General features: G+C 34.0%; 2 protein-coding genes across 2 annotated transcripts; one reads left to right on the plus strand and one right to left on the minus strand.

Moving 5' to 3' along the window:
• Window positions 1-3,278: 3,278 nt before the first annotated feature.
• On the minus strand, window positions 3,279-11,999 carry LOC133193888 (uncharacterized). Its single transcript, XM_061329804.1, has 10 exons — window positions 11,967-11,999; window positions 7,471-7,521; window positions 7,137-7,301; window positions 6,754-6,936; window positions 6,396-6,539; window positions 6,017-6,221; window positions 5,478-5,822; window positions 4,931-5,195; window positions 4,802-4,871; window positions 3,279-3,467 (listed from the first exon to the last, which is right to left on the minus strand). The coding sequence occupies exons 1-10, from the start codon at window positions 11,997-11,999 to the stop codon at window positions 3,279-3,281; spliced, it is 1,650 nt and encodes a 549-aa protein (XP_061185788.1).
• A 1,355-nt stretch (window positions 12,000-13,354) lies between these two features.
• LOC133193889 (excitatory amino acid transporter 3-like) lies at window positions 13,355-21,106 on the plus strand. The gene is given in 8 exon segments (XM_061329805.1): window positions 13,355-13,381; window positions 13,618-13,949; window positions 18,091-18,210; window positions 18,466-18,509; window positions 18,512-18,698; window positions 19,975-20,169; window positions 20,378-20,512; window positions 20,879-21,106. Coding segments are annotated over 8 exon segments (1,233 nt in total). The 3' UTR covers window positions 21,072-21,106.
• The last annotated feature ends 983 nt before the right edge of the window (window positions 21,107-22,089 follow it).

A 22,089-nucleotide genomic window follows, 5' to 3' on the forward strand; every position in this document is an offset into this window, starting at 1 on the left:
TTCTTATATCATTCTCCATATCACTTGTAAAATGAGTATCTTGTAGACACAGAATATTGCATTGAAATTGCTTATAATATTGGAGTACATCCTTTCTCTTTTTATAATCATGCAGACCCTGACAGTTTGCTGAAACTACTGTAACACCAGACATGATATATGAAATTGAACTGTTGCAAAACACTTGGACAAACATTCACTTACCATCATTAACTCATAAACATGCAGAATGAGAAACAGAAAAGAAGCTGCTCTAAAGGTAGAAGAGAAGATTGGAGAAGGGTTTAGTAATAAAGACACATGCATCATAGAGAGGTAGATATGGACTTATTAGAGATTTGGTCGGAAGGGCAGAGACAATTTATGAAAATAAATCATATCGGATATGCCGCCATGAAGATAGAATAATAAACCAAAAAGAGTGAACATTTAAATTCCGGAAAACTACAAATATATTTTCCAAGTCGGAAATTATTTTTAAATCCGGATTTTTGCATTTCTATTGACAAAAATAAAGATTTTTTAAACACAACTTTCAATATTTTAAAATTTGAATTGAAGACGGCATTAATATTCGTATTCTCTTATGAAAAGAAAAACATATTTACAAAATCATAAAGGCCACATTTCATAAAACGCCTATTATGTCAATTATAATAGTTCTTTACTAAGTTGTATTACTGTTAAAGTTATGTACTGTCAGATTACCGTGCATATGGCTTCAAAAGTCAAATTTCCATGGAATTAGCGACTTCGTTTATTAGTTGTTCCATGATTGCGAATCTTTGAGGTCCAATATGGGCTTCGCCCATCCATCTTGTAATGACGAAAGCTGTGTTGTGAATTTGATTTTCTCTCATGTATCGCAAAAGTCTGCGCCCTGCCCCATGTTCACAATCATCATGATAATTTTCATGCACGGTACCATCTTCTGTAGAAAATCTATAAACTAAGATACGATTATCTGCACTTGCTGCATATGGATCTATTAAAACCTTGCTGTACATATTCTTGACATCCTCCACAGTCTTAAAGGGTACCTGCAGTGGCTTTTTATTTTTAAATATGTTGTAGATCATGCTAAAATAAAACTAAAGAAAAAAACCGCACCGAAATCTACGCACAACTAACGAAGCTATTGGGGAAAAACCCTATTTCACACCTGAGCGATTTTCTGAAACGCTCGGTTTTCGGGCCTTAGCCGCTGTGACGTCACAACATGTACCGGCCATTTTGAATGCATAGAATACGGTAGAAACACGATGAGGTTTTTTAGTGTTTTTTCCATTAATTTTTAGGGATTTTGTGAATATTAAATTAACTATGACTATAGTATTTGCTCTTATTTTTGTTTGAAATTAGTTTAGTGAATATTTTTTTCATTATTTCTTTGTGTGTGGTTATAATAAGTAACGATACAAGGAATTGCCAAAAATCATCGATTCATATTTTCCAACAATTAGGAATCGATGGGTTATGCCATTTCTATCGTCATTTTTTTCCTTCCGAATATGTATTGACATTTTTTTTAAATTCTATTTGTAAGCAATAATCACAAAAAGACAGAACAGGCGACCGTTTCACTAACAAATCGTAGATCGTAAACGTAAGTTAATAAAAGAAAACATTTCTAATTTAAATAAAAAAAAAAGTAAGTACAGGGTTAGTGTATAGGTCCCTGGTAAGTACTTATATGATGTTTGCTGTTGTATTCTTTGAAAAGTGAAAGTATAGAATACGCGTATATATTTTTCTATTATTTAGTATTGGGAAGTACATAGAATTAATATGAGAGAGTGAGTGAGACTGAGATTCCCTTGTTCAACACCCCTCCCCATGTTATTGATTCAACAAATGTTATTTAATTTTATGTTCTTCGTTATATCTTCAATATCAGTAACATTTTTATTATTATATTGGATTGTTCATTTTTAACGTCAGTTGAATTTATAAGTAACCCCCCCCCCCCCCAACACACACACACACATAATTTTTTGATTCAAACAAGTGTTTCTGTATTCATCTTTCTTACATAATCTGTCAAAGCCATTTTTAAATAAATTTCTTGCTTATTCAACTTCTGTTTATTCGTGTTTCTTATTTTCCTGCACCAGGGACCTGTAACATGTTCGTCTCCGTGGTTACGTACGAAATCCACGTGCTTCACCTGTCAATCAAAATCACTCGACGCAATCTTGAATGGTGCGATTTGAGACATTCATCGGCTCCTTTGTCAAATATATAGTGGGACATAAATAAATAGCCGGAGGTATCGAATGTTTATCACACCTTTCCAAGTCATCGGTCTTGACCATGGCAAGTGTATTAATCACGTAATCCCAAGTCCTACCCCGCCACACGTGTAAATTAAACTGATTACCAAGAACTTGTTGAAAAATCTGATAGATTAAATATTTTACACTTTAATGAATTAAAACTGTTTAGTCTGTCAAATGGTGATTTGTATACAGTTTAAAAAAAATAATTAGGAGTACGCGGATATCATTATTTAACAATTAGTTTTAATTACTTGTATATTGATAATGACCCGATTTTTGAAAATATATTTGGTCGTGACTTTGAAGTAAAATTAAATTGATAATATTGCTGCTGCTGATTGCTAAATGGTAACAACTGATTATCAAATTTAGACATAGAAGAATTTTTATACAAACGAGAAAATCGTCAATTATCATTTAGCCGATAGTAATGAAGATCTTGTTGAAATAATTAACAGCTTGATGAACGAACTGTTTTAGGACATTGAAAATATAGAATTAAAAATTCCTGTATTTTGGTTTTGATGATTTTTTTTCCAGTCATATTCAGTAGGCTGTAACAGGGAGATATATACAGGAACTTTAACTGTAGTATACACGACCCTGGCTGTAGGTTGTTTTGAAATCTCTATAAATTCCTCGTTAGAATCGGTTTCTGGTTCAGCCTAGTAAGGTCTGATGCAAAGCTCAATAATTATTCCGTCTGAATTTTTAAAACTTATAGACCAATGCCTCATATCAAAGCTAAAATCGTCGTTGTTTTCCAAGTTAATCTCATTGTCGTTAATACTGACCCGCTTATGCGGTACATGTTGTGACGTCACACCAGTAGAGCCTCGTTATCGATCATTTCTATTTTCGCTTGATTGGATTTTCAAAACAGGTAAAAATAGGCACTTTTAAAGCGCGATAACTTCGTTATTTGTGCATAGATTTCGATGCGGTTTTTTTCTTTCGTATTATTTTATTGTGATCTTTATCATTTCAAAAAATAAAATGCTACTGCAGGTAATCTTTAACTCGAGCACCGAAAGCCATAAATTCTGAGCCGTCCTTTTTGATGGAGTCCGAGTTTTTTGTTTCAACTGAATCTAGATGTTCTGTCTCTTCAGGCGTTACCAATAAGGCGTCCGAATTTGATAGAAATGGTATGTCATCTTTATAACTGGAGCCATTGGGCAAGATGATCTGTTATACATATAATAATGTAATGTATTGTATAGAAGAAACAAAAATTCATATTTAAACCACATACTACATGTTAAGTTCCATTTTGATAATATTCGGTCGGTAGCGATATCGCTAGAACTTGTTGAAGTGCAATGGTGTCCGATGCATGGTGAATTCATCCTATTTGTTACTCTCTATTTCTTTAACTTACAGAGACAAAAAACGACCTGATTGTCGAAGTCTTTCCCCCTTGTACTCGAGTCAACCTTCCAATGCCCTCTTCGGTGTTCATCAACTTTCGGTTTGTCGTAATGGTAAACAAAGCATCTAAAATTGAAATCTCCTTCGATCTTGCATTCCGGGAATAACCGTACAGCGATTAATTAAAAAAACAATAGAATTTCAGTGAAAACTTCCGCCATATTGGATAAAGACGAGCACTCGCGTCCGTTCAGTAAATAAGTTCTTCTCGCGAGTTACAGTACCCGCGAGCGCTTGCTCTGCTGTACACACCTCGGGTGTTATGAAAGAAGAATGAAAAATTGCATAGGGGCTAAATCTATCTGCCAAATTCAGCGTTTTGATCTGACTTTGAAAACACTTGGAAGAGAAAATTTTTATTAAGATATTTGCACAGAGAAGAGATTATTGACTTTTCCACTTTATTGAATCATTCCGTTTCTTCAATTTTACATATATTCTCACCCGAGCGTTTTGTTTTGGCGCTACTTCCATCGAAGAGCAAAATTTCGAGACTTTGCATTAGTGTCATCAAATAATAATGCGTGATGGACCTCAAGCACAATTTTAAACCATAAATTTTGCCCTTTCACTTGTATGCACAATGAGAGTATGAATATTTGAATATCAGGTAGAAATAGACAAGTCAGTGAACAGGTTCAACTTATTTGATAAAAACACTGTTTATTTGAGCTGATTTTTGAACCTTTGTCGCCTATGTTTGTGTTCCTTGGATGTTCGATTGATTTGGTTTTATGTCTCAATAAATACTAACCCTTAATTACAAGCACAAAATGCTGTATTCATCTTGACACAATCATTATATTTTCTTAGCTTAATATACAGGTGACTCTCGATGGCTCGAACTCCGATCTCTCGAAGTTCTCGATCTCTCGAAGTGAACCTCCAGTCCCGTTTTTTTCCTCTATATAACTAAGAAAATTTACTTCTGATCTCTCAAACTTCCGATCTATCGAAGTCCTCCATCTCTCGAACCAAGACCTGGGTCCCGTTACACACATTTCATTGTTTTTTACTCTCTATCTCTCGAAGTTTTGATTGCGCGTGTGTACACGCCAATCAAGCGTAAAATTAATGCAGCTTGGACTTACCTTGATAACAGTGAACACCTGAGGCTGGCATGGAGGTGTTAATTGGGTGTTTACATAGATGACACTATACCTGTGAGCATCCGAGTGTTGATATAATTAATTGATTATAATTGGTAAACAGTGGTTTACTCGAGCTCGGTGTTGACTGAGGGGCAGTAACAGTTCGAGATCGCACGGAGGAAATGGGTCGTCGACCAGGCATCAGACATGTACTCCTCCCAGGCCTTTTCGATCCTCTTCTCCATCGCCGTGTACCTTCTGTTTGTGTCCCTCTCGAGATCTCCAGCCCGAACAGTGACATCCACGATATCCGCCTCTTGACGTAGCTGTGGAATCAGCTTGTAGAATGGCACTCCTCCATGTCTGGCCATGGTGTTCAACCGGTTATGCCACCCTGAAAAGAATAAGAAATATAATTGAGTTGTTCAGTCTTATTGTCTGCTTTATACCATATTATGAGTTGAAAACCATTATGCATAAGAAATAACATTCTGCATAAGCAATATTATTGAGTTGTTCAATCTATTATTCCTTATTGTACATATTTATTTTTTAATTGTATCTAAATCTGTTTTATACCACTTTATAAGTAAAAGACATTATTTAATTCTCGTGAAAAAACATTATGCATAAGAAATAACATTCGGCATAAGAAGTAAGTAAGTATCATAGTTACCTTCAACATCGTTGTTTGTACGGACGGTGCGTTGGAACACAGACCAGTCCTGCACCCTGAACACCCGGTGACGGAACCATTGGCGGTCGATGTAATTGACCAGGTCTTGCAGTTGGGGGGTGTTGGCCCTGTCTTTCAGGTGTGGGAAGGTGTCCACGATGTGCTGGGCAGGCAGAAAGGGCAGCGCAAGTAGTTGGCGGATGTACTTGTGGACTGCTTCCTGATCCCTGTATGCCCTAACCAAACCACAGGACTGTACGTGCCTCCAGACCGCTTGCGTCCAATGGAACACACACCCCTTGATCGCCACTGCTGGAAAAACACGGCGAATGGCTAACCAGGCACCTGAATTTGAAAATAAATATTATTATTATTTTAATTGAATATTCCATTATACAATTAAACAATTATAATATTACAAAATTGAATTAGACATTAAACATTTTTTTCCATAAATATTGTATTTATATCTCTACACATGATCAAGCAGATTTAAAAATTATAAAAACAGTATTAAATCAAATAACCAAATGACTTACCAACTTCAAAATCCACCATGAACTCTTCCACACTGGTCTGCTGGAGACAGTCCACGATGGCCTGTAACACAGCTACATAGTCCTCCTCTGTCTTCCTCGACATCAAGGCAAAGGCAAGTGGGAGCTGCTTCCGACGCCCATCTTGGAGAATGAAGGAGTGGATGCTAAGTAGTTGTCCGGAGGCCTTGAAAGGATCCCTGACAACCTATAAAAGAAACATATCATTAAATGATTTAATATACTTATTTCATAGATGAGAGAAAATAATCCATATTCATTCATTTATGTTATATTAAAGGCAGTTTGTATTACAATAAAATATATAAATATTATAATATATTATAAATATTATGGTCACAAGATATTCAATAATCCATACCTTAAATGTGCCATCCATGAACCAGCGTTTAGAGTGCTTCAGGAGGTTCCTCTGGAATGGTGTTGCGAAAACTAAATGTCTATGAGCACCAACTCTGAGGTCTGCTAGTAGGAAATCTTCACATTTCAGGAAGTCCACGTCCAACTGAAATTATAAGAATATGTAATAATTAGCATTATCTATACAGCATTGCAATCTTATAAGGTTTCAGCATCATAGTTTTGTGGGTTTTTTTTTTTCTAATTAATAAGGTATTATGATAATGTATAATGCAGTAATTCAATCATATCTCAAATTTAATTTTATAGACGTTTTTATTGTAATTTCTGAAATAGGTATTTAAAATATTTTATATTACCTCAAAATCAAGATCTGAAGGTTCTTGTGGGGTGTTGGCAGATCTGAACTTGTTGGCAGTTCTTTTCAGGAGGCTCTGCTTGGGTGCAAGGAAACGCTGTTCTTCTGGAATGCAGCTGGTCACAACATCAGTCACAACACCCAGGGCTCTAGATTGTGGCTGATTACTGATCCATTCCTTCACCTGTGAAAAATAACATAATTAGCAATGCATCTATAAGTACATTGAGATTACAGCTTGGTTTTAATCTTAACAGTCATTACAATAACATTTTATAATTTAATGAAAAGTATTTTAAAGAATGCAGTACAATAAATATCACTTAATGAATAAGTAATTAAAAATTTTGTATTTGAAAGAGAATAGATAGAATAGGAAAATACCATTGCAGCTACTTCTTTGTAGATGGGGAGTTTAGGGTCTGCTGGATGACAGTGTGGCTGAACTCCTGCCCTAAAGTGGTCTCCTTTTTGGCTAACTGTGGCATGGCATCGAAGTTTGGATGATCTTACGCTGCATGTCCAGAGAGTTGATGACTTGTTGGCAATCTGAATGAAAGAAATCATAAAATTAATGAGACATTGATTATAATAACATAACATGTAATAAATATCAATTACATCTGAAGAGCAGTACTTATTGTTTATGAATAAATTATGTATGAATTGATTTTAATATTGGTCAATAATACCTATAAAAGTTATCACACTGAAATACCTTTACTCCAAATGTAAATCCGTTGCTGGCAACCAACAATTGTTGTACTTTCTAATACTTAAAGTACTTGTATAAATATTTCAAAGCATTTTTAAAGTAAAACAGGAAATTTTTAATTGTATGAACAGTAAGTGAAGGTACTCAAAAAAACTTAATCAAAGCATATAAAGAAAATTATATATAATTATATTAAATATTCAATTTTTACAATATCATATCAAGTTTCTCCTTGGAACATGTACTTTTATTTATTATTTTCTTTTTCATTATCATCTTTTATTTATTTTTTAAAATATTTTCAGCGTTTGTTCTGCTTCAATGGACATTTGAGCATGATTACTTTTCATTATTTCCAGATTTTATTTCTGAACTCTCATTTATTCGACACCTTCTAGCGAGGACGATTTTTTGTGTCAGTTATCGATTAGGTCTTTTTTTTTAAATTCATGACAGTGTTGTTTGGGGTTGTTTCGGTGCAATCCACTAATATTAGGATTTATCTGTACATTACTCCAACCCTTATCTTGTTTTTCTTTCGTGGGGCAAAAAGTACAATAAGGAAGTTTTTAATGTTGGTAGCTCGGCATAAGATTAAACCAAGAAATAAGTTTATAATGGTGACTAAAAGAATTAGTCAAGTTTGATACAAAATCATGATAAAGGACAACTTGCTGGTCATTTTAATGATGTTTGCTGCTTTCACAAAAGTAAGAATTACAAAATAAAATGAAAGTTCACCAAAAGCCAAGAAAGCAATATCGCATTTGCAATTCCTAGGGTACTGTTGCTCAATATGCTGAAAATGTTGATTTAGCCCTTTGATAAACGCTATGTCCGGTCTTAAAGCAGATGCCACTGAAAGAATTGGACAAAAACAGTGGTTTACTGTATGGTCACAAAATTCCATTTGATGGTGTTGGAAATAATTCTGGTCGTATCAATCCAGTCTGGCCATGAAATGGACAACGAACTCGAGAGAAGTGGAACAACCAAATCGGCAGATAAATTTTAAGTCCTACTGGACCTCATCAGACAAATGCTTAAATAATATCAAAAATGTTTTCATTCTGAGTAGACAACAGACAAACTGAATTACGGTAACTATATTTGTAAAGTCTTTATGAAAGCCAGAAGCATATCCTGCTACCATAAATGATGAAAACAACAATTCATTTGCCCTATAATCGCACATGTCATAAGAAATGCATAGTTTTGAAGACAAAAAAAAATCCATAATGGTTTAATGATACCTGCTCTAGGAATTAGTTATTTGTTAATACATGTTATTTATAATACCTACATGTAGTTTGTAGGGAAACTCCAGTGATATATAATGCATACACTAATAGCCTAGCAGAGTTCCAATGACAGTTTGACAGCCAAAAGTCAGCAGGAGTTCCCATGACAGTTTAACAGCCAAAGTAATCCGGACTTCCATCGGCTGGTCTTGCTCCAAATGGTGATATCTTTCTCTGTTGTTGGTCTTCCAGTAGAGGGAGTGAAACTTGTTATTGTACTTGATTTTTTTTTTTTGATCGTGTTTGCTTTATATTAACAATTTTATGACTTCCCTCGTGTCTTATACGCCAACGTTGAAACCTTGTATGTTCTTCAGATTTTACTAAATTACTTAAATAACTCGAGAACCCAGATTGCACCAACCTTTCTACTATTTTTTTTTAATATATATTGTAAATTTATGTTTCATTGTGCTTGCAATCTGAGTAATTTATAATGTGACTAAAAAGCACTTGTATTGTGACTTAACATTATTTCCTTTACGGATAGGTCTCTGAGCTGTTTGGACAGTAATTAGCATATTTTTAGATAAATTAAGAATTTCATCAGTGAATTCAGGAATATTTCTTACCATGCTATTAGAATTTAGCATTTTTTTTTTAAACATTTACCTGTTTACTCTGTTTCAAAGAGGTAAACGTCTTATGTTTTTTTACAAATATTTAATGGATCGATTTTAAAGTGGTGTAAAGGTTTGGGAAAACATTTTGTGCAGAGTTGTTCATTTCTCGTCAAGATCAAGAAGATGTAAAATGTGAAGATAACGAATAGTGATCATAAATCCACTAATCAAAACGAATCATGAACAGGACAAAAATACGGACCTTTGGAAACACAGTAGGTGGGATCAGGTGCCCAGAAGGAGTAAATATCCCCTGTTGACAGTCATACCCGCCTAAGTCCTATGTATTGATCAGGTATACGGAGTGCTCCGTAGTAAAATTTAGTATAATTCTTAAATGTCTTACCCCATAACTTTATTTAAAAAATTTAAAAATCTCCATGGAAACATATTTTATTAATTAATTTGATTGCCGAAAATATCACTTTTGTTGCTGAAAATTAATTTTCATAACGATTATCTTCCGTAACCACTTTTGTTGCTGAAAATTAATTTTCGTAACGATTATCTTCCGTAACCCCCCCCCCCCCCCGAAAGTTTAACTTAATTCGTGCCAGATTTAATTTAAAAATATGTATTATCTTATATTTAGCATCGGAAAACTCATACTAGGACATTTTTAGGTTAGTTTCAGTGGATCCTGTTAAAGCGTTAACTTTCCAAACATTACCTTATGACCGTGAGTATATGTAAATTGTTGAAAAATGTTAATGATACCAGATTTGTGGATAATTCCTTCCCCAAGTGCATTACTATATCTTTAAGAAAATAATATTGTTCAATTGGCTATTGAAGCAAATGATTTTTTATGCTATACCCTTAATTGGTTTTTATTCATAAAATGACTGTTTATATGACTGTGTAGCAAGCCGCAGAACTGTAGCTATCCGAAAAAAAAAATTGACAGACCGGAGAGCTACATTGCCACCCATAGGAAAAAAATGTGCTCAAAAAGTTGCGCTTTGTTTTGGAATAATTTCTCAAAAATTCCTACTCCAATTGCAAAAAATTCCTTCAACCTTTATCAACTACTCTTGTAGTTGACGTCTGCATGAAGCACATTGGGCCAAATTGCTTTGCTACCCAACATGGCAGCTGAAAAAGGCGAAATTTTGTATGGTCTTCATTTCAGGCCTAGGAGAGCTAGTAACGACGGTTATAAGAAATGTTTTGATTTGGAAATAAAGTATATATAAGAAGCACACGGTTAGTAGTATTTCGTGCTGGCAGTTTAAATCGGAATCATACACTTTTCAATGAATGCCACAGTAGCTCTCTGGTCCTCCTACCTAATTTTTATTCAGACAAGACAGCAACAGATCTATAGCTAACATGTGGCTATCATTCATTTAAAAAAGTATCGATTTATAAATGGACTATGTTTTGCTTTGTGGTAGAGGTGTTTAAAATGTATAATAATATAATTAATTTTAATCTTGCCTTAAAGGAATGAAAAAAACACAGACTCTATTCATAGATGGTTACCTCGTCAGATTAATGTATGACTCGCAAATAAGATAAATAATTAAAGAAATAAGTTCTGTGAAATCATTTCAAATTCGTGGAGGTCAGTGTTCGAGGGAAAGCAAAATTTTATTGGTTCGTGGGGAAGTAATTTTGTTGGTAAATCGTATATACAGAAAATTCAATTAGAAAATATGTTGACAATAATTGTTCGTAGGGATGTAAGCTCGTGTGACCCACGAAATCAAAGAAAATTGCACCCCCCCCCCAATGAACAATTATAATTTCACAATATGTTAATCGTGCATTAGAATTAAATGAATGTGTTATCAATTGTATTCAGTTATCTCTGTTTTAAAGCAAACAGCGTCTGGTCTGTTGAAATAGAAAACGGAAAAAAAAGATGTATTCATCTTATACAGAGGAACGAATGTAGGCAGAAATACGAAATTAAGCACCTATTTTTTGTCGAGTTCCTATTTCCTGATGCGCAATTCTCATATGGAAACAAAACTATTTTGCCAGTAGTCAATTTCTATCTTGCCCACCGTTCACGGTTGCTCAGTTGGTAGAGCGCTCGCTCCGTGATCGGGAGGTCGTGAGTTCTAATCTCGGCCGCGACTGACCTAAGTCAATAAAAAATGGGTAGCAACTGTTCCTTCGCCATGCGCTCGGCACTTTGAAGTGAAAGTTGCGGGTCCTTTGGAAGAGACCTTTAAAAAAAGAGGCCCCGTGTCACGACAGGCGTTGGCACGATAAAAATCCCTCACTGCTCAATGGCCATGAGTGCCGAGTAAAGGTCAAAATTTGAAGCCCTTCCCCGGTATGTGGTGACGTCTCTATATGAGTGAAAAATTCTCGAATGGGACGTAAAACAACATACAATCAATCAATCAATCTATCTATCTTGCCAAATTTTAATGTCTTATAATCATACCTTTGAATAAGTCACCTTATAAATTGTTTAAATGTGTCTGCAATATTTTGAGACTATTTTCACAGACTGCCTTTTTGTATCCTGTTAAAGGGGACTGGACGCAGTTTCATTGTTTACAATTTTAAAATTCTATTTTAGTCAAAAAATCACTTCAGTTGTATGAATTGAACTTACCCAAATATTATTAGAATTCAATGACAACGACATTCTCCTTAATATCACGTCAAACATCTGTGATTTTTTCAGAATATCACGTTAAACATCACGTCAAACATTATACGTTTATTGCATGCTAGTGATGGAGACATGAAGATTTCTTCTCCCATGAAAAATCATATTCCCCGAGGGCAACGCCCGAGGGGAATATGATTTCTCATGGGCGAAGAAATCGTCATGTCTCCCTCACTAGCATGCAATATATTGTTTATTATACCGAATCAAGCACAGTGCAGGAAATATAAAGAAAATCCAAGTAATAAAGTAAATATATGTTAAGAACAATATGAAACAGATGTAAGTTACACCACTAGCCGCGCTTCAAAAGAACAAAAATCCTTCGTGACAAAGTCAGAATCAGAATCTTTTTTACTAGTGATTATTTATATGAGGTATAATAATTCTGTTTGTTTCATAATATCACGTCAAACATCTATGTTTGTAAATAGGGCACGAGTTCTGTTATTGCTAATGTCTACGTTTTACCGGGTGTGTTCAATTTGTTTACTCTGCACACATCATTGAGCACGGACTGACAATACTGCTTCCTCGCAGTTCTACTCTGAATTTTCTGGATTATAGTTTTGATAATTTTCATTGATACACAACAAAATTTCTACTTTTCTTAAGTATCAAGGATAAATTTTACTTTGTGAAAGTTCAAGGAAATCAAACGTGTCCCGAAGTTCGAAGTTTTAATAATTTGCACATAAAAGAAGTTTCTAAACACGCCTTAATTTATACTTTGGTATGAAATGCTATAGCAACATATGTCATGATGTTATAAATCTTAGAAAAATATTAACTTCAAATCTACGTCCATGCACCTTGAAGGCATTTCAGAGCACCAAAATTAAAAAGGGCGTATGGACCTAATTATCTGATAAAAATAATGAAAATATGGATAATAATAGTCTTCGGTCATAAGGATGTTTATAAATAGAAGTAAATTATTCTTACCTGGCACGCAAGGCTTAATTACATTTGATTGTCATCTCCATAGCTACATTGTACATGTATCTCATTTTCTGACATATTTGAGCTTGCAGACTCTACTGCTACTCTAGTGTAAAGAATATTATCTGTGTACAAGTTCGGATTTTATACAAAACAAAACCCTCAAGTGCTATCTTCAACTGTTTTACTTTATACGAATGTTAAAAGGGCCAACTGCATAAAAGGTAAGAAAAGGAAAAGTGGTGTGTTGAAACTGTTGTCTATTCAGAGACAGCACCCTCAGTGGTCAGATTTTTTTTTTTTCAGATTAACAATTTTAATTTTTTTTTTTTTGAGGAATATTTTGAATTTTTTTTATATCAATTAGCGATCAAGTTTTTTTGTAATCAATGACAGAGCTGCCTCGAGTTCTTTCAGTACAATTTCCTAATATTAAATTTATCTCGTCGTTACTCATACCCTTATCTTGGACATATGTAGAACGCAGAATATGGAAGTTATTTTATTCTCGGTAGCTCAGCGTAAGATATCAGTCAAAACGAAATGGGCCTTAGAAGAATCGGACAACAGCGATGCAAAGCCATCATAAAAGACAACTTGTTGGTCATATTAATGATCATCTCTGTTGTCATCGGTGTAGGAATGGGATTAGGACTTAGAAATAAAAATTTCAACAAAAGACAAGAAAGCAATATTTTATTTACAATTCCCCGGGGATCTGTTGCTCAACATGTTAAAAATGTTGATTTTGCCACTAATTGTGTCCAGTTTGATCAGCGCAATGTCTGGCCTTAAAGCTCAGGCCACAGGAAGAATGGGACTAAGGACGGTGCTTTATTATATGGTCACCACATTCTGTGCGGTCATTCTGGGAATCATTCTCGTGGTGTCTATCCGACCTGGCCATAGAAGAGAAGCCGTTATCGAGAGAAGTGGGACTGCGAAGTCTGCGGAGGGATTGTCGGCCTTATTGGACCTCATCAGGTACTCATTTGTTAAAACTATATTTAGAACTGATCAGATGAGAGAAACAACAAATTTTCGTGCAATATTTATTTAGCGCTCATACAGAAAACGCATATACTGTGATGGTCAATATAAGAAATTATGGTCTCCTTCATCACAAGACATGTGTCATAAGAATACATTGCTTTTGAAGGCAAAATATTTGCAATGATTTAACGATGCACCTATAATTTCACCGTTTTAAATTAAAAAAAATATTTTCACTTCTTATTCTATTATTTCGTCTTTATTCTTCAGATCCTCTAACATTTATTATCTCTAAACACCATCTTTTAGGATGATCGTTGGCTTATAATATACAATAATAAAGAGGAATGTTAGTATTAGGCAAGGCACACTGTATCAAGTAGAAGGGAATTGCAATAAATAAGCTGTAGAACTAATACTTTATATATGTACCTATCTTTAATATTTCAACACACGTTTGTTTACCTCGTGAACATTCCACTTTTACGATAAGGAATCGGTCGGTTATCTCTTCTGTCTAAAATATTTTTCTGTAAAAAAAAAGTTCAAATAAAACAAAATAACAATTTGACCCTTTTACTCTTGAAGATAAGGCTGTTTAAATAGTAAATAAACGTGCCCTCTTTGGCTTTCTAATGTAAATATTGAGTAGATGTATTAAGCAAAACAGCAGGTACAAATAATACACAAATTTCATTTTTCAACAAATAAGATGCCTATAATTCTGACTTTGGGACTAAAAATATATTCTTAATACAAATAGGAATATGCCTGTGTGGCTTGCTAGGAAATATGTTTTAACATGTTCTGTTTCACTAAAAAAGGTCTAAGAGCTTAGACATTTTAAATTGCAATTGTAACATGGTACATGTATTAAGAAGCAGAAACATTAGACATTCATGACATTATTTCTTTTGTTTGTTTAAAAACACTGAAAGTATTGTAAGCACTGAGCTTACAAAATGATACGCCTGCTATCATTTGAGTATAATGACAATGGAAAAGACCAAATATATGTCAAATCAAAAGATAAAAATATGAGACGGCTAGTATAAGGCTGTCCGTAAAATATCACAGTGCACCAGCTTCTCTGAACTACGATATTTCATAATATAGAATTTGAATTCACGTCACTGCAAACTTGAGCTCTTAGGTAGAGTGTTATGATTTGTACATTCCTGTCTTGTGACATGTGGAAAGTATTTCTCTTTGACGTTGAATTCAGGTATTACAACGTATTCAAAAAATACTGGCATAAGTGATTAATAAGGATAAATTGAAGGTTTTCTGTGTGAATTGACAAGAGAAGTATGTTCTCTTATTAAATCTTGTTGGGGAATTTCTGATTTATAACCTATACGTTGCATAAATTGCGACGAAGAGTGAAAAACTTGCCTCTTGTATTTTATATACGTATATAATAGGATATGATTAATTTATTTATATAACACAATTTTCACAACAGTTTCGTTTATCACTTATACCGATGGGAATTTTGTGCAACATTTTCGAATTATGATAAATGACCCTCAAGTGATCACCGAAGTAATGTGACATCACAAAAATGCGTTATTATGGTGGCTGATTAAACTCATTTCGAAAGTTGGCTTTACATGTATACATAGATTACAAATTGAAATTAAAACAAAACTTAGCTTAGATAAAGTAGAAGATGCACAGGGCCACTATTTAATTGAGATTTTATGAGAATTTCATGAAATTGTATTCGTGGTGCAAAAGAAATCGGGAATAAGAGTGAAAGGGCTGAGGCCCGGACACCTCTATCACTACGCTTTTCAATCTGGATGGGTGGGGTTAGTTTAATATTATATACATACATGTAACGGATACCTCTAGAAATTCCTGTCATAAGTGATCTCATATGTATAATAGTGGATTTTAATGATTTTAGTCGATTAAAATACATGTAAGGAAAATACATCCAAGGGACTTTCAGAAAATTTGAAAAAACAAAATTTTCCTAAAATCAATAACATCAAGAAGTACGATTTATCAACATTTTATACAACCATTCCTCACGATCAATTAAAATCCAGGCTTTTTGACATCATAAACATGTGTTGTTGTTTTTTTTTTTTTTAAATAAAAATGGAACTCGTAAATGTACTTACCTTGTCATTGCTCATTTGCAAAATTATTTTTTTAAAAAACATTCTGATTGTACACACAAGTACTCTGAAGTTGACGTTAAAAAAAATTCTTGAGTTTCTGATTGACAGTATCTATGTAGTTTTTGGAGATCAGGTCTTCCAACAATCTGCTGGAATTCCCATGGGTACAATTGCGCCTTGATATTAGCAGACCTATTTTTGTATTCATATAAAGCAGAAATTATTCAAAAACTTCCACATGAGAATAATGTGTGGCGTTTAACTCGACATTTAGATATATCGACGACGTTTTATCAATTAATAATAGTTACTTCCATTCATATGTCGACTCGATATATCCTAGTGAGCTTGAAATAAAAGATAGCACAGGGTCTAACACGTCTGTTTCATATTTGGATATTTTAGTCAAAAAAGACATTGATGGTAACCTAACAACAAAGCTTTATGATAAACGTGATGACTTCAATTTTTCAATCGTCAACTTCTCTTACTTTTTAGCAATATACCCTTATCACCTGCATTTGGGGATGTTGTCTCCCAGTTGATTCGATACGCAAGAGCATGCTCTACAATGAGCATTTTCTAAAACGAGACGTTCTCACCCCTCCATGGCACCTGATCCCACCTCTGATGTTTTTGGAGGTCCGTTTTTGCTCTGCTCCCGATTTGTATTGTCTTAATGGACTTTGAGTTTAAATACTGTTCCTTATCTCCATATTTCCCGTACATTTTTTTTCATTCACATACACAATGAGATGATTTGACACATGAGCCGATGAAAAAATGTTACGAAAAAAGAGCTAAAGGGTTTGATAATTATATTTTCAGCTGGAAGTTATAGAAAAATGACAAATACATCAAGTTATATGTTTACTTACAAATTAGTTTTAAATTAATAGCTTTTGAAATTTACAAATTTTGATGCAACTGTCGTTTGGATTAATCTGTGCGAACAGAAAATAACAAATACTCATATTTTATCATTAGTTGAGAACAATTGATTGACTATCAAAATCTGTGAATCAAATGTTGTTAACAATTTGCTTTAAAAAGTATACAAAATGTTCATGTGGTCTCCATATTCTCGAAGACAATCTTTATACGCTTATTATATAGAAAAAACGGTAGTAATAGAAGTCAAGAAAACATAGTAAGAAATATGTGTCGTTACATCATAAAGAACACAGAAAATCTCCATCCATTAGATACTTAAAACAAAAAGGGAATTAATTACATAAGACATACTTTCTTTTTCAGAAATTGCTTTCCATCAAATTTGATTAAAGCGTGTTTTCAAAAGGTAGGTACGATTCTGCTGAATAAATAAATTAGTACTTTCTGTTTTCATACAGATTACTGCTTTTATGATTTTCGAACCTATAATATTTTCGACTTTCTAAAACTTTTTTTAAGATAAAAAATTCAAATTGATAGTACCATCCATTTTCTCCTTTTTAAAGACTAGTGCATATATACAGAAAAATGTTTCAGTTATAGTAAGACTTTTAAATGTAAGTAGTTTAAATGTAAATTGTTTGGAGGAAGATATTTTATTTTTGTTCTATTTTGTTTCTTTTTAATGTGTATTACTTTAACTTCTTTAGATTCTAGCTTTTTAAGCAATATTTATTTTCCTAGCAAGAAACAGTGACTGTATATGAAAGAATCAACGTGACAGAACGGTCAAACCCCGGACTGAACGCCACAAATAATAACACAGCAGGCAATAACATTATGTTTAAAAACACCTCATCTGTCATCAATCAGACTATCGTTACCCAAAAAACCATAGGTAAGATTTCAAAGGAAATAAGTTTCTAATACTGGATGGCAGATTTAGAGAAAAAATATGTTTGATTGATTTATGAGACATGATCTTTAGTTGGTATTAACTGTTAGATAACACGTTTTTCTACTTGCGTGCAAAAAATTGGCAAGTCATTTCTCTTTATATTCTGTAGATGGGGATGTTATTTCCATGAATGTCCATGATGCATCAGGAATGAACGTTCTTGGACATGTGGTGTTTTAACAAACCTCGGTGACAAGGGAAAACCTCTTGTAGATGTATTTGATTGTCTACATCTTGCAACAATGAAACTGATAACGCTTGTCATATGGTTTGTTAACTTAACTATTTCTAAAACTCAACTTTCGGATTCAAGAAGTTTACATTTTATGCTTTTTTATTAGTTTTTTTTCTATAAAATCTGATAAATTGTTTATACAAATAGTATGACAATTTGTACAACATAAGAAAACATGGATTGAGTAAGAATTGTAATTACAGTAGAAGGCGAAACCTATAAGCAAGATTATGGTAATTGCTTCTGTTTATCGTCGTGTTGTCTAACCATTTCAGTCTTTTTTAACAGGTATTCACCCTTTGAAATCATTTTCCTTATCGCTGCAAAACTTGTTGGATGGAAAAACCCACAGAGATGTTCACACAACTTGGCTATTACATGTTAACCGTTCTAACTGGATTAGCAATTCATGCTTTTATAGTTTTACCTCTAATCTACTTTATATTTACAAGGAAGAACCCATTCAGGTTTCTTTATGGAATGCTTCAGCCCATGCTTACAGCTTGGGGTACAGCATCCAGGTAAATGAGCACTTATAAGGTCTAGATAAATACGTAATTGCAACTTAAATATCTCTATGTTCTTATGATAATATCGATTTTGGTTTTGTTTATTTGTTTGTTTGTTGTTTAAGTCCCTCTCGAGAATTTTTCTCTCATATGGAGACGCCACAACTTGCTGGTGGAGGGCTGCAAATTTATATCTTTACTCGGTTTATACGGTCTCGTCCAAAGGACCGATCTCCACGTCCCGCAGTGAGATGCGAACTCGCGACGTAAAGATCAACTTCTCACACCGCAACTCTAGAGCAAACGCTCTAACCATGCGCTGTGACTATCTCGGTATTAATGCATCTTAATAGACATGTTTGAAGGATACGTTATCTTAATTCATTTGATTGTATTAAAATTTATTTATTATATTTTATTTTATTTGTATTAGTTGTTTTATATCTTTTTTAAAATTATACTTAACATTCGATACGATAATAATTTGTTATGTTTGTTTGTTTAACGTCTCATTTATATTTTTCACTAATATTGAGACGCCACTATTTGCTGGTGGAGGGCTGCAAACTCAGTACTTACAGCCTTAGAGCAGTGTGGGGTCCTTTTGTGCCAGCAACTACTCCCAAAAGGGACCTCGATTTATACGGACTCATCTTAAGAACCGGTCTCCGCGTCACAGTGGATTTGAACCAGCAACATTATGATCACAACGCGGGCGACCGGTAATAATTTGTAAACGGTGAAAATAGCGAACAGTGATCAAAACAATCCAAAACTAATCATAAAAACAGGGCAAAGCGCAGTACGTCCCCTCGAATCACCAGGGGTAGGGTCATGTGCCTACATGAGGTAAGCTCCTGTCAAAAAGTCACACCCGTCGTGAGCCCTTTGTATTGATCTGGTAGATGGAGTATTCCGTACTCGAATTTAAATGTAAAAAAGTGTGTAGCATTTTAATATTGTAAGCAATTCTATGGAATTTTGTTTGACTCATATTTTAGTATAAAATATTATTATATTTGATAAGCTTTGAAACTGATAACTAATACTTATACATGTAAAATATATACAAATCTTAATTCAAACTAGGGAAAAAAGTACAGGAACAAATTGCCAATTCAAATCCCATTTTGAGTTGCCAAAATATGGCTGAAATACGACTGTAAACAATATAAAGTCACTCACTCAATCAATCAAGCAGTCCTTTTACCACTTTTTCAGTGGCAGACTTATACATAGCATAATATAGTAATTACAGTAGATATATGAACATCTTTTATCCATGCAGCTCTGCCACACTACCTGTAACGATGGATTGTCTTCAGAAGAGAAATCACGTGGACCACCGCGTGACTATGTTTGTAACCCCCATTGGCGCCACAATAAACATGGACGGAACAGCGTTGTACGAAGCTGTGGCAGCAATTTTTATTGCACAATACTTGGGAGTGTCCTTAGACATAGGACGGATTGTAATCATAAGGTAGTATAATAAAAAAGTATCTCTTTTGTTGATATTACCCACGTCACCACGTGCACGTGCACACAAACATTTCAACTTGGAACGACTCGATCTTTGAAAAAAAGTGTGTTTGAACTGCAGAATATGACCCTTTTGAATGAATTTTCTCAATATAGGGAACTGTAATGTAAAAAAGTCTTCAGTAAGCATTAATTTATTTATTTGACAGTCTTACAGCCACAGCAGCAGCTATTGGGGCAGCAGGAGTTCCATCGGCTAGACTGGTTACCATGGCGATAGTTTTGTCTGCAGTTGGACTTCCGGTGGAGGAAGTGAGGCTAGTTCTAGCACTTGACTGGTTTTTGTAAGTCCACAATTAAATGATTTTGTGCGTGTGTTTGCTTCATAAAAGATATTATCATGTGCTCCCTCATCTCTACAATAACAATGACGAAACCAAGAATGCGGAAATCCTCCAAAGGATTTAGTTTTTTTACAAACATGCAATCAGCATTTTTTACTATGGTGAAGGCCATGTTATTATAAATATGTGTTTACATTGTATTTGCATCATTACAACTAATAAGTATACTATCTATGCAACGAGTTCGCCTCAACCAGAAAATATGTTTATTTTTTTTTTTCATTTAAAAAGTTTTGGTTGCACATTTGTCACATTAATTATTTGAGTTTATGTATATACATACTCGATGTGAAATTAATATTTCAGAGATCGATTTCGGACTGCAGTGAATGTATTGGGAGATTCCTTTGGCGCAGGCATCGTCGATCATCTCTCTCGTCAAGATTTAGAAGATATGGATAAGGAAAATTCAAAAGATGATAGTCTGCAAAGACATAAAGCTAATGGCGATGTCAATAATTTGCAAACCCCTGATAAAAACACAAACACAAAATTGTAGGCTCATCCGTTTAAAGAGTGATCTGGTATTTGAAAGTTTTCATCTGTAAAAAAGTAACCTTGACGCTTTTGTTCTGTTAATACATAAACTTTACATCTAAAGAAAAGAAAAGAAATAAAATCTCATACATGTAGACCCTAGATATTGAATCTACTCTGAGGAAGAACCAATTATTGTTTTTCAAACCTACAGTATACAATATGATATGTAATTATATTATACTATTTCAAGATGTGTACAAATGCACTCGTATAGTATGTCTTATCATATTTTTACATTTGCATTTAATCAGATAAAATTCTTGAATATATCTTAAGTAGATTTTATGTGCAAATCCTATTATATGGCATGACGTAATACAGTAAAACACGGTTATAGCGAACACATTTATAATGGATTCGCGCTTATAGAAAAGTGATTTTCATTTCCCTGAATTTCCCCGAGTTCTGAAATCTACTCTTCACATAGTATATAGCGAATAAAGTCAATTACGAACCGAAATTTTCAGTTCGTGGCACTTTACTATAAGTGTGTTTTACTGTATAATACGAGATACATGTATCCTTCAAAATACAGATGAAGTCTCATATAATAATAATTTTCATTGAAACCACCTTCCAATTCTTATTATTGATTCCAGTTTTCATATAAAACCACCTTTATCAATTACTTGCGGAATATGTTACCAAAAGACAGTCTTATAATAAATATTTATTGATTGGGTTCGAGGTCAATATGCGTTTTGTCCGACCCAAAAACCAAACTGCCTGCCTGAATCCGTTAGGCTGAAGGCAAACAGTTTGGTTCGAGGGGTCGACAAAACGCTTTTTGCCCGACAACAAAGTCAATGAATGTTTTGTTATACCTTTTATTATTAATGGTTTTTGACAGACGTGTATCTTGTGCTTGCTTCCATGATGTAAATTTTCTTTATCCGCAATGCGGTTAAACTCATTACTGTCGAACATCAACAAATGCAAATAATATTTAGCTAATCTCGCCCACAGTGTGACGTAAG

This window comes from Saccostrea echinata, unplaced genomic scaffold (genome assembly GCF_033153115.1).
Source record: "Saccostrea echinata isolate AGI-Se365-2 ecotype Australia unplaced genomic scaffold, CSIRO_AGI_Sech_v1 ptg000028l, whole genome shotgun sequence".
NCBI classification, from domain to species: Eukaryota; Metazoa; Mollusca; class Bivalvia; order Ostreida; family Ostreidae; genus Saccostrea; species Saccostrea echinata.

Coding starts and splice junctions, on each gene's coding strand:
- LOC133193888 (XM_061329804.1), bottom strand. CDS start 11,999: ATGTCGTTGTCATTGAATTCTAATAATATTTGG. Junction 5,196..5,477: donor TACAAACAACGATGTTGAAG/GTAACTATGATA, acceptor TATTCTTTTCAG/GGTGGCATAACCGGTTGAAC. Junction 3,468..4,801: donor AGGTGTTCACTGTTATCAAG/GTAAGTCCAAGC, acceptor TATGTATAACAG/ATCATCTTGCCCAATGGCTC.